At 43.0% G+C, this 13,812-nt stretch overlaps 1 protein-coding gene across 1 annotated transcript in view; it reads right to left on the bottom strand.

Annotated features, from left to right (window-relative positions):
• Positions 1-13,065, bottom strand: part of LOC137425013 (ADP-ribosylation factor-like protein 8A) — a 76,882-nt gene extending 63,817 nt beyond the window's left edge. The window contains exons 1-2 of the mRNA XM_068113004.2: positions 12,685-13,065; positions 4,131-4,211 (exon numbers count right to left, since the gene is read on the bottom strand). Of these exons, the coding sequence (XP_067969105.1) occupies positions 4,131-4,211; positions 12,685-12,807 (204 nt within the window). The 5' untranslated portion in view covers positions 12,808-13,065. The remainder of the gene's footprint in view (positions 1-4,130; positions 4,212-12,684) is intronic.
• Between the last annotated feature and the right edge of the window lie 747 nt (positions 13,066-13,812).

The following is a 13,812-nucleotide window of genomic DNA, read 5'->3' as shown; positions in this document are numbered from 1 at the left end:
TTAAGTACATTTTAGAGCAAACACGTATTTGCCCACGTTATCCCCTTAAAGTACTAAAATCCAACAAACCTTCGACCTACAAAGTAAATAACAATGCCCCTTGGGGTAAATATTATAACAGTCCTAAAATCTCAGATTAAAAAGGCAAAAATCACAAACACCACTTCTTAATCTCCTTTTATGTTTGAAGTTTTTGCTTCATTTCAAACGGACAAAAACACAAAGCAATATTACAGCCTTTGCAAGCAAGTTGATGAAACCGAAGCAGTTTTCTTCTCTAGAGCTTATTCATCAAAAAGGCTCAATTGGATTTCCAGGGAATTGGGCAAAAGCTAGAGTTTGATTTAAAGGATGCTCAGATAGGCTAAATTAAAAAATGTCTCCATAAGTTTCCATCATGGAAAGAAAAAAAAAAGATCACACCCGTGTCCGAAGGAAGCTGTTCCATTTCGCATTCTTAATATGAAATAGGCAAAGCCTAAAAATGAATAAAACCCTTTAGAATCACCCTTTGGAACCCTTTAGAGCCATTTGGAATTACCCTTTAGAGCCCCTAGAATTACCCTTTAGAATCTTTTTGAATTACCCTTTAGAAACCTCTGGCATTACACCTTAGAATCCTTTAGAATTAAGCACGGTAGGTTAGAAAGGTTCTTCTTCTTAATTTTTTTATGGACGGAATGACATACCCAAATATTGAAGTGGCTTCACCGCTTTAAAATATTGTCCGATTAATCCAATACAAAATAAAGCTCTGGTTTGAAAAATATTAAGCACACAGGCCTTTAGCAGCCCACCAACACTACACACAGGCCTTTCATGATTACAAGAAAAGGAAGCAGTGGGTGCTGTTTCCTTTATGGCCTCTTATTTTAGTTTAGAAATGGTAATGCTGGATATTTGATGACAACGTGAAAGAGGAAGGTTCAGTTTACGACATGATCAGTGAACAATGTAAAGATTACCGTCATACGGAGCTCGGAACTGCTGCTCCATTCTCTTCAAGTGGAGAGCATCATAAGGATTGATCATTTTGAAATTATGTCATTTAATCGTGCAAGTCCTTTTTTAACCCATCTTTTATCTATGTTCCCACCAACCCATTGAGAGCGCTCAGGGAAAAATTTTATATGATCTGGTAGAGCTGTCACATCCATAGTAAATTTCAAGTTTGTCTTTTCCATAACCGGTTCTACTTGTGATTTCTTGCTTACAGTTTCGTTCCTGCATGACTTTTCACTTTTTGTTCAACACCTCCACAGAATTAGACAGGTACCTGCATTACAGTAAACTATAATAGATATTTGATGCTCCATTGCTCTGTATGATACAATGCCATAAGACAGGCTTCACGATGTGAAGGTGTTATTTTTCTGGCAGTAAGGTGTTGAATATTCAAGCACATATTACTCAGCTATGTAAATGGTGAGCATTGCTTGGTGTATGCTGACATGATTTAAACGAAAGGTCCAAAGGACACTTATCCAGAGCTGAAAACCCCAAGGGACCCTAAAAAACAATGATGAACTGGAAAGCATCTCAAAATGCAAAACCCATCCACGTTCACTTTGCACACAATCTAAACTTGACAAAAACAACACAATTTACTGATTGGTGTTCTCCCTATTCAAATAATAAAGGTTTGTTGAAAGTTTGATGCCAAAAACTCAATTGGAAAAATGTTATGACCTGAACAGACACACAAGCTCAAATGGTAACAAAAGAAAGAAACACAGAAGCTTAAAAAACTAGAACGACACTCTTCGACGTCACGATGTCGACCGATATGCCACTGCCCACATTATTCCATCATTGTGCATACTTGCACCAAGTTTTATTTAAATCCATTCAGCTGTTCTCAAGTATCACATTTTTATCTGACATGAGCTCTGACCTCACCAAAATCACAAAATCACCTCACTCCCCACCTATGATGCCAAAATATAATCAGTTCATCTTTGCATCATAACATATACTTATGCCAAGTTTGAGCAAAATCCCATCACTGGTTCACAAGTTATCACAGCAACTGGATTTTTACCGAAAATTATCTTTGACCTCGTCACCAAAAAAATTTCATCAGTCTATGTTTACATCATTATACATACGTGTACCAAGTTTGATTTAAATCCCATCAGCTGTTCTCAAGTTGTCAATTTTTTTTTACCTGACATGACTGACCTCTGGTATGTTGATGCCATAATCCAATTAATTCATCTTTGCATCATATATATTTATACCAAGTTTGTTCAAAATCCCATCACTTGTTCACAAGTTGGTGCAGCAACATAATTTTTACTTAAAATGACTTGAGACATTTTACCTCTTAACCGCAAAATTTTATCAGCTCATGTTTACATCATTATACATACTTGCACCAAGTTTGATTCAAATCCCTTCAGCTGTTCTCAAGATATCACATTTTTACCTGACATGACCTCTGACCTTTGACTTCTTAATGCCAAAATCTAATCAGTTCATCTTTTTTGTATGTGCCATATATATATATATATATATATATATACTGTTGTGGTTTTGGAATAAAGGATAATCCCCCTCGTAGGTAGATGCACCACGACATGTAGCCTCGCGATAGTTCAGTTATTTCTTAGTGAATGTAAACGTAGTCCTTTCCTGTGTTAATTTTGCGTTGAGCAGGCCCGTGAGTAGGGCGGTCCTTTGGCGCTGGAATGCCACGTGGTAGGCCTTCAACAAGTCTGGCAAGGCCGAAGGGAGGCGCTGCAGGGGGAGTGTCTGGTAAGCAATGAGCCGCCAATCAGGGCTCGAGGGGAGTGGCTTACCATGGCGACGAGAGGTGGGGCTTGGAACATTCGAGTAAGGCCGGGGCGGAGCCATAAAACCCTGCTCCGAGACCTCCACCTCAGTTCGGGTCAAGAGATGAGTTGAGTCGGAGCCCCTGAGAGTTGAGTCGTGTGCACAGTTCGGAGTTCGCCTGAGTTGAAGCTTGAGTGAGTCAGTCAATCGCCCAGCCCCGGAACAATTGCCTGTTATCATCTTTGTACACGAACGTGCCCTGCGCTCTGCGCTGTATTAATCGCGCTCGAGAGAACGACCCGTTCCGGGCCACAGACGCGCGATCTCCTCCTGCCTGCCTTTTCCTGCATACGTGCCGTGACTGCCAGAGGGCCACGCCGGGCAAGCTGTCCCGGAGCGACTGATGGCAAAGTGCGTTTGGCACGCGGACTTCTTCTCTTCTTCTCCCCATGTGCGTGAGTGGGCCCTGTGTCTGGGGATAAGTTAAATTGGTTAAGCTTCTGCTCTGTGTCCCCTTTCCTTCATCCTGATTATTGTACATTGTAAATAAATTGTGTTATTCCTCTTATTTGACCGTTCCCGTCCCTTCCATTGATTGGCCTCGCATGGTACCATGGTACGACTAGAACCGCTCGAGTCGGGTTCCATAAAAGTAACGGCACGAGTCACGTGATATGCATACCGCTCTGGCGTACTCGATTAGGCGTGGCTCGTGCGAAGTCCGGTCCCCGCTTTCATGGCAGCGTGGGTTAAAGGTACGTGCGGTGTCGACCCGATACTCTTTTTCACGCTTGCTGCGGAAGTGGCGATTCAGCCTCGTGGACACGAAGACCCAGGGGGAACAAAGGGGTTTAAACCCCCCCTCTGTAATGTGGAACGGGCTTCGGGAGATCCGCAACAATACATTGTGTATTCTTTCATGAATATCAAAGGCAAATCCAGAGAGAATATTTAATGACATCCAGCCCAGCACCGTTTTAAGGTTATTAAACTTTAATTCAAGTATTGTTCAATTTCCTTTATGATTTCAACATGCTCCATTTCGGGGATATGTCAGACATCTATACATTATGTTGCTGATCTATTTACACATTTTTTGTACATATGGACTTCACCACCTTGTATTTAAAAAAATCTGCATGTTCCTCTAAATATCAAAACAAATACTCCGTTTAAGCAAACTAGGAACAATATACAGGAAGAGATGGTGATCATGAAACCCATGACAGGGTAGAGGGGAACAGACAGACAAAGAACCTGCAGTAAAAGGTACATCATACTTGTGCATGCATCGCTGTAAAACAAAAAATTCTATCACCCAAGGGGAGACCTTTGACACCCATTTCTTGGCTTGCCTTTATTGTAACATTTCCTTTGGAAATCTTGCGCATGTTGAAACCAACTGTTGGAATCATATCCTCATTGAAGTGTCCAGACTGCAACGATAAAGACAAAAGTAAAACAATATTGCTGAAGATATCAATCCAAGTCACTTAACTGTAAGCCTCAGAGCAGTTTCTGCCTTATGGTATACATAGTAATGGGGTAAGAGGTCAGATGGCAGGTGTTTGTCATCCTGGAATTTGTTAGCATTGGTTCTTTCAAGGCACATTTCACACTAGAAAAAATAGTCCCGTGGGGACTGACGGTTATTTTCCCACGGTTTCTGACAAGATTTTAAAATACATTACCTGAATTTGAGGTGAAACCCCACTTTTCAGCCTCTTATAGTGGGTGGATCTGGATGGGGAGCATAACCCCATGAGACCTTAATGTTCTGGTGTATTCTACCAAATTTGGTCCATATCAGTTACATACTTTGTGAATAAAATGTGTTTTAGTGAATGTGAGGGATTAGGGGAGGGAGCCCATAGCCCCCTTTCCAGGGAAGATTTGGGCATGGGGAGCACACCAAACTCTCCTCTTATGGTATCCATGGAAATGGCTTGCGGACTTCATTTCCGGTCGCAGAAAACATGTTATGACCTGAATGGAATTCTCTCATCTACCCTTCCTGTTCAGGCTGGAGTTCCTCAAGGCAGTGTTCTGGGCCCTGTGCTTTCTCTGGTCTTCATCAATGATCTCTACGACTCTCTGCAAAATCCTCTCTATCTCTTTGCTGATGACTCCACTCTCTGCCGCTCCATATCTCAACCCTCAGATCGGCAGTCTGCAGCCTCCGAGCTCTCTGCAGACCTGGACAAAATCACAGACTGGGCAAACAAGTGGAACATGTCTTTCAATCCTGACAATTCTCACACTCTTACTATGTCTCTCCAAAAAAACCATCGAGAAAACCCTTCCACCTACTTTCTCAACAATCCTCTCAAAGAAGTTCTGTCACTTAAGCTTTTGGGTCCCACTATCTGCCATGATCTTTCCTGGGAAAACCACATTTCCAAGCTGGCATCCAAAGCCAGTCGCCGACTGGACATCCTCCATCGTGTGAAGTCCTTCCTTGGCACTTCTGAGCTCCTCACCACATACAAAACTTTCATCCGCAGCTTGATGGAATACTGCTCTCCCCTCTGGGCTGGTGCTCCTGCCTCAAACCTAGCTCGGCTTCACACTGCAGAAACCAAAGCTTTCAGAATCATTGGTATCTCCCGCGATGAAGCTGATTCTGAGGGCCTTTCACTCTCTCAACGCAGGCAGTTTTGGTTGGTGGTCTTGCTGTCTTCTACCAACTCCTCTCCGGCCTAGCTCCCCCAACAGAGCTCCCCCAGCTCTGTCTGTGCTGTGTCCCCCAAATATTCCTTCAGGGCACACAAGATCTGCCAGCAGACGTCTTCTGGTGAAACTGCCAAAATCAAGACTCTCTGCTTAACTTCACTCCTTCATTCCTCTTTTCTCCTGCCTCTGGAACAAACTTCCACACTCTCGTCAATCCCACTCCTCCCTTCAGGTCTTCAAAACAGCTGTTCACCACCATCTCTTATCTTCCCCCTTCCAAAACCTTGATCTTTTCTACCCCCGTTAATACACCCCAAATCCACCTCTTTCAATCTCCGACTTCATTCCTGAAATTCCTAATAGTGTCCATCTGTTTTATACTGTGTACGCCTCCTATCCCTCCCACCCCCACCACTCCCCCCCCCCCCTTTTCACCCCAGCCACCCCCCTTGCACAGATATACCGATGTCCCTGTTCTCTAATGTTGTTGTGTTTGTGTGCTTCCCACTCTCTGCCCTCTTGTCTCCCAGTCCCTTTATTATATGTTTTGTGTGTCCATGCATGTTTTTTGTGTTTAATGTGTTAACTCTTACCCAAGCCTCGACTTTGTATGCCAAAAAAATAATAATAATAAATAAACAAAGGAAGGAATGAAAAGTGAGATCAAACCATCTCTGGAAGAGAGTTAAACAAAGGGGAGTAAGAGGCACCAAATATCGAGTTGGCCTGTAAAGCTGGATTTTGGAAGTAATAGCAATTAGATTTTGAGATAATAGCGGAGTTATAGCCATCAAGTGATGCCTTAGAGCAGGAGTTCACAAACCCATTGTCGCAACCAGAACTTGAAAAAAAACCCTTAACGTCCTGGTTTTGGAGGGGGGTTTTCACGTCAAATGCGATTTTCGTGACAATCTTTATCGTAGGTACCGGTACAATTTGGGTCACAAGGCAAAGGTGCTTTAAAATTTTCGGTTGTGGACAAAAAAATTGTTTGGGAACCACTGTCTTAGGGAGAGAGACAGAGACAGAGACAGAGACTATTATATTTTTCCTGAGTTTGATTGCCGCATTAAATCACTCTACTGTGCAGAGTGTTCATCAACTACTTAAAGTGTATCGAGCCTCCCGGGGGCAACGGGCACCCTCTCGTTGACTGGATTTGCGTTGAGTAGGCATGAAAAACTGAGTCGATTAAGCCTAACTTCGTTTTTTCCTTTGTTTTTGAAATTTCGATGTCTAAGGGCTCACTTTGAGTAGTTAAATAGCCTTCACATCCTTTATCCGAATGGAATACCACGTGCAAGAAATTACTTGAGCTTAGCAATTTAAAAAGGACCCGCAACCCCTTCCAACGTACGAGGAAAAAAAGCTATTTATACACAAGACAATTCGTATATACTTGAGTGTTAGTAACGTTCCACTGAATAGACCAAGAGAAAACGGAAACATTTTTGGGTTTCTAAATAGTACTCTTCTTTGTGTATAAACAAGGCTGGTCTTCATCCAATTTCTCCAAAGTTGTCGCCAATGATCAATTAATTACCTTCGCAAAAGCGGAAGGTTATGTTTTGATCGCTGTGTATTTATTTGTATGTCTGTGTGTGTGTGTGTGTGTATGTTATTCGCATAACTCAAAAAGTATTCAACCGAATTGCATGAAATTTGGTGGGATGATTGGTTATTATACGGGACACATTTGATTAGATTTTGGGAGCAATCGGGTCAAAGGTCAAGGTCAAGGTCACGAAAAGGTCAAAATCGTATTTTTACCATAGCGCGGTCAATTTTTATCCAATTGGCATGCAACTAATGCCAAAATGTTCAGAATTCAATGCCCGATCTTGTTTGTCATAACTCGGTCAATTCTTATCCGATTTGCATGAAATCAGCACCAAACTGTTCACTGTTCTGTTCCCTACACTCCCATGCCAAGTACAGAACAGTAGCTGCGGCGAAGGTATGCGCTCTACCGAGTGCCCGTTCTAGTTGTCTATTTAGCGCTTTCAATTGAATTCCAAAATCTCAGAGTACTTTTAGTCCAGCAGCTAAGCTAAATATAGCATAGCAATTGTGCATTTGTGAGGAACGCACCAAATTTGGCACACTTGTAGACTATCATATTATGAAACTAGAACGGGCACTCGGTAGAGCGCATACCTTCGCCGCAGCTACTGTTCTGTACTTGGCATGGGAGTGTAGGGAACAGAACAGTGAACAGTTTGGTGCTGATTTCATGCAAATCGGATAAGAATTGACCGAGTTATGACAAACAAGATCGGGCATTGAATTCTGAACATTTTGGCATTAGTTGCATGCCAATTGGATAAAAATTGACCGCGCTATGGTAAAAATACGATTTTGACCTTTTCGTGACCTTGACCTTGACCTTTGACCCGATTGCTCCCAAAATCTAATCAAATGTGTCCCGTATAATAACCAATCATCCCACCAAATTTCATGCAATTCGGTTGAATACTTTTTGAGTTATGCGAATAACATATACACACACACACACACACAGACATACAAATAAATACACAGCGATCAAAACATAACCTTCCGCTTTTGCGAAGGTAAAGATCTGGATATTGGGCCATCTCAGATTCAGAGATTTGATTTTTGCAAGATTTGCAGATTTTGCAGATTTGCAAGCTGAGATTGCAACGCCAGGGACGGCCGACTCCTTCCTGCGAGCTGCCCACGTCACCCGCACAAGAAGAGCTCATCAAATCACTGCAGCGGCACTGCACATCCTGCAACACCGTGCGTATGAACGCCACTGTATGACATATGCTGATGATGCAGAAGACCTGCCTGAGTTCGAAGACTGGTGTCACCAGAGAGGAGAAGACATTCCCAACTTTCAGTACTGGGCAACTGTGCTGGAACTAGAGATGTTGGTACTGGTCTACGTGCGTTCTCTGCGGCAGGCTTCATTCACGATGTACCTTGATGCCCTGACGGAACTGGTCCCATGGTTCCATGCCTTAGACCACACACACTATGCCAGGTGGGTCCCTGTTCACCTGAGGGACATGGTTGCACTCCCAATGAAGCACCCAGATGTAGCCAGAGAATTCAGGGCTGGCAACTTCACTGTACAGAAGACGAAGAAGGTGTTCTCTTCGATCCCAATCGAATCGAAATCTTGCAAAAATCAAATCTCTGAATCTGAGATGGCCCAATATCCAGATCTATTCATAATATGATAGTCTACTAGTGTGCCAAATTTGGTGCTTTCCTCACAAAATGCACAATTGTTATGCTAAGTTGCCCCACTATTTACAAAGAAAAAATAGATAAAAGAAGTAAACACCAAGAAAAGCATTGCGATGCTCGTCTTTGTGAAGGTGTGTGTCAGTCTTCATCGGCAAACAAGTTAAACAATGGATTTTATCAACAGAAAATCGACAGAGCTGACAAGAGTGTGTTAACCTCGGAGTGAGGTGCGGATTTCACCCAGCATTAGCCCTTCGTCAAGAGAAAAAGGGCCAATGCTGGAAACCTCAGCCGCAACTCGCTTCCCACAATGGTTACCGTACTCTTATCAGCTTTGATTTGATAATACCCACGAAGAGAAAAAAACAAAACTGCTTGTTTCATGTTTAACCTGTCAATATGTAAACCCGTTGCCCTCTGTCATTTAGCAACTCCAAGTCTAGACTATTGTGAAATTTTAAAATGGCAAAAAGATGAAGTTTTGTGAGATTCAAAAACTGCAATATATGGTGGCGTGAATTGTAAAAGACAGTGAGTTCCACAGTTGAGGAGCCAAATCTTAGGAATACTTGGTCAATCATAAAAATTCTTCATCTTCGATTGAGGCACTACAATGAGCTTCCTGGTGTTAGACCATTACGTCCTTGCAGGGGAGGAAGTGGCGATTCAAACTGAAATGATGCATGTACCAATTTATTTGCAACGTTACGCGTTAAATACCAGGAAATTGGACATAGGAGTTGGCCATTTGGCCCATCATGCCTGTGCTTCACCCACACCCCAATACTTTAATCCATCAGTTTATAATCTCCGTCGGTTGTGTTTTCACCCCTGTCTGTCTGTCTGTCTGTTTCTCCGTCTGTGAGCAATACACAAAAAAAATCTCAATAGTGAAGAATCACCCAATTATTTTTCAAATTATCATATTCGGATCCAGATCTTCACCAGAATCGAATAAATTCATCTTTGTCGCACACCCAACCGGTCCACAAAGTTTCGTCCGAAGCTGTCCATAACTTTGGTGGACAAAAGGAGATGAAAAAACTTTGATGGATGGACGGAGTTAATAATGGTCCTGGTACCCCACTAACATCCTCCCAGCGAGGCATCCTCCCACTCACAGCCACTCTTTGCTTCCCATCATTACCGCCGCCACCAAAGGTAGACATAGGTTTTATTTTCACCCCTGTCTGTCTGTCTGTCTGTAAGCAGGGTATCTCAAAAAGTTAAGGATGGATTCGGACGAAATTTGGTGGAAAGGTTGGGTATGTGATGAGGACAACTTGATTTGATTTTGGTGAAGCTCTGGATCCAGATAAGAGAATTTTTTTTTTTTTTTAGTCTATGAGAGATAGGGCCAAAATATATATGTAGCATGATAACTCAAAACGTTGTGCAAGGGTTATGACAAAACGTGGTGGATGAGTCGGGAAGGTGACAAGAACAACCCAATTTTGGTTCAGGTCCAGGGATCGAGATCCAGCTTATCAGTTGGATACAAAAAGTAAACTGTTCAGTCTGGCGGATATCATGTTATACTGTATAATGTTTTTGGCCACATCTCTCAATGATGATTAATCACTTTTAAATTCTAGTGCCAGATCCAGATCTTCACCAAAATCTAATCAATTCGTCCTTGTCACACACTCAACCTACCTATCCAAGAAGTTTCGTCTGAATCCCTCCATAATGTTTTGAGATATCGTGCTCAGACAAACAGACAGGGGTGAAAAGACAACCTTTGTCCACCTTTGGTGGCAGAGGTAATAACATATGCCATAGACACAATAGAAGTAAGGGAATTGTTTGCGAGTGTTTTGGAATAGATTATTCATTGGTCTAATCTAATGGAAGCCCATGAAGTGTCTTGAGGCTTGTAAATGTTACCACGGAGCATCAGAGACCTTAATGCTGAAAGGTCCGATCTGCAAGTCCCAAGTTCCTTTGGCCTCTCCCCGTGCCACATGTTCACAGTGGTTACCTCCAACGTGGTGTTCCTTTGGCCTCTCTCTGTGCCACATGTTCACCATTGTTACCTCCGAAGTGGTGTTGCTTTGGCCTCTCCCTGTGCCACATGTTCACAGTGGTTATCTCCGACGTGGTGTTCCTTTAGCCTCTCTCTGTGCCACATGTTCACAGTGGTTATCTCCGACGTGGTGTTCCTTTAGCCTCTCCCTGTGCCACATGTTCACAGTGGTTACCTCAGACATGGTGTTCTTTTGGCCTCTCCCTGTTCCACATGTTCACAGTGGTTACCTTAGACGTGGTGTTCTTTTGGCCTCTCTCTGTGCCACATGTTCACAGTGGTTATCTCCGACGTTGTGTACTTTTGGCCTCTCCCTGTGCCACATGTTCACATTGGTTACCTCAGACGTGGTGTTCTTTTGGCCTCTCCCTGTGCCACATGTTCACAGTGGTTACCTCAGACGTGGTGTTCTTTTGGCCTCTCCCTGTGCCACATGTTCACAGTGGTTACCTCAGACATGGTGTTCTTTTGGCCTCTCTCTGTGCCACATGTTCACAGTGGTATCTCCGACGTGGTGTTCTTTTGGCCTCTCCCTGTTCCACATGTTCACAGTGGTTACCTCAGACGTGGTGTTCTTTTGGCCTCTCTCTGTGCCACATGTTCACAGTGGTTATCTCCGACGTTGTGTACTTTTGGCCTCTCCCTGTGCCACATGTTCACATTGGTTACCTCAGACGTGGTGTTCTTTTGGCCTCTCCCTGTGCCACATGTTCACAGTGGTTACCTCAGACGTGGTGTTCTTTTGGCCTCTCCCTGTGCCACATGTTCACAGTGGTTACCTCAGACGTGGTGTTCTTTTGGCCTCTCTCTGTGCCACATGTTCACAGTGGTCATCTCCGACGTGGTGTTCTTTTGGCCTCTCTCTGTGCCACATGTTCACAGTGGTTATCTCCGACGTGGTGTTCCTTTAGCCTCTCCCTGTGCCACATGTTCACAGTGGTTACCTCAGACGTGGTGTTCTTTTGGCCTCTCCCCGTACCACATGTTCACCTTGGTTATCTCTGACATGGTATTCCTTTGGCCTCTCTCTGTGCCACATGTTCACCATTGTTACCTCCGAAGTGGTGTTGCTTTAGCCTCTCCCTGTGCCACATGTTCACAGTGGTTATCTCTGACGTGGTGTTCCTTTAGCCTCTCCCTGTGCCACATGTTCACAGTGGTTACCTCAGACATGGTGTTCCTTTGGCCTCTCCCTGTGCCACATGTTCACAGTGGTTACCTCAGACGTGGTGTTCCTTTCTCCTCTCCCTGTGCCACATGTTCACCTTGGTTATCTCCGACGTTGTGTTCCTTTAGCCTCTCCCTGTGCCACATGTTCACAGTGGTTACCTCAGACATGGTGTTCCTTTGGCCTCTCCCTGTGCCACATGTTCACAGTGGTTATCTCCGACGTGGTGTTCTTTTGGCCTCTCCCTGTGCCACATGTTCACAGTGGTTACCTCAGACGTGGTGTTCTTTTGGCCTCTCCCTGTTCCACATGTTCACAGTGGTTACCTCAGACATGGTGTTCCTTTGGCCTCTCCCTGTGCCACATGTTCACCTTGGTTATCTCCGACGTTGTGTTCCTTTGGGCTCTCTCTGTGCCACATGTTCACCATTACCTCAGACGTGGTTAAACTTAAAGGAACGATAAAACTACCTTTTTAGTGTTTGATGTCCAAAATTGGCTCGACCTACCTTCGTGCAAGGGTCAGTGTAACAAAACTGCTCCAAGGGAAGGAAGGTGGGAGACTACAACACTTTTATTACATCAAAGGAATTCCAAATTACGAACTAAATTGGAAGTTTTTAATAAAAGCTAAAACTTATTTTACGTTTAACAAATATTTCCGTGTATTTACGTCAGATTACTACTATTGCAAACACGTAGGTAGGTTATCCTATCTGTGGTGTCATCGTCACCACAGCAACCTTTGCTATTTTTTAGATGTTAAACACGACTGTCGTGTGTACGGAGCAGCCCAGCTGGACACCGCATCGGTCCACCTTACCGCGATCACATTCACGAACGTGGTCTTTCCTGAAGACTGCAGCCCGACGAGTGTCAGTTCCATTTCCTCCTTCCAGAAGAGTGATCTGATCCAGTCCATCAGGCGGTTAAAGAAGGCAAACATGGTCAACGTCTCTTCACCAACACCTCTGAATCACAATCATATGATTTGAACGGGTGGAGTCTTGTGACTGCCTTCACCAAATGCTATTGTTCCGTTCAGGAAGTACTATTACTTGAAGGTCTAAAATTACGTATTTATAATTAACGGTTAGCTTTGTCTAGTACGATTGCAGCAAACATCTAAAAATAAAGTAACAGCGGAAGAAATAGTTTCGTGATAAAAATATATATGTACTGCCGACCTAATTACGACCGCTACACCGCTACACCGCTACAGCGGTCACTGATCTGAAAGAGGGGAGGAAGATACAAAAAAATGACAACACGAGTATGAATGCTGTTTGATATATATATACAAATAGTATATATATATACATATACATATATATATACATATACATATATATATACATATATATATACATATACATATATATATACATATACATATACATATACATATACATATATATACGTATACATATACATATACATATACATATATATACGTATACATATATATATATATATATATATATATATATATATATATATATATATATATATATATATATATATATATATATATATATATATATTGTTACAGACGCGGTTTTGGATGTTAGTTTAGCGAGCGGTTTGGTATGACCGCGTCTGCACAGTTTACCCGATTATACTCGAACGTTGGCCAAATCGCGCTATGCTAAATCAATTAAGGAAAGGACACAACGGCTGGGTTAGATGACACGACACCAGGGGTACAGTTCTCAAGACCTCCGGAGGAGGTTATAATATTTGTATGCAGAACGTTTAGATTACACTGACAAGAGGTACAACATAGAAAGGTGGGCACTTAAATACGGTCTTATATTAGCCCCGACAGACCACAGATAAACGGGACAAGACTGACTCACACAGGGATTGATGGCAAGGAAGGGCAGGTAGTCGATGGATAGCACAAGGTGCACCTTGGCTCAGGGACAGGATCCACACGGTCCGGTCCAGA

Source organism: Myxine glutinosa, chromosome 4 (assembly GCF_964187855.1).
Source record: "Myxine glutinosa chromosome 4, kmMyxGlut1.1, whole genome shotgun sequence".
In the NCBI taxonomy this organism is placed as follows: domain Eukaryota; kingdom Metazoa; phylum Chordata; class Myxini; order Myxiniformes; family Myxinidae; genus Myxine; species Myxine glutinosa.
The sequence above is the reverse complement of the archived record's forward strand: the minus strand, read 5'-3'. Positions and strand labels throughout refer to the sequence as shown.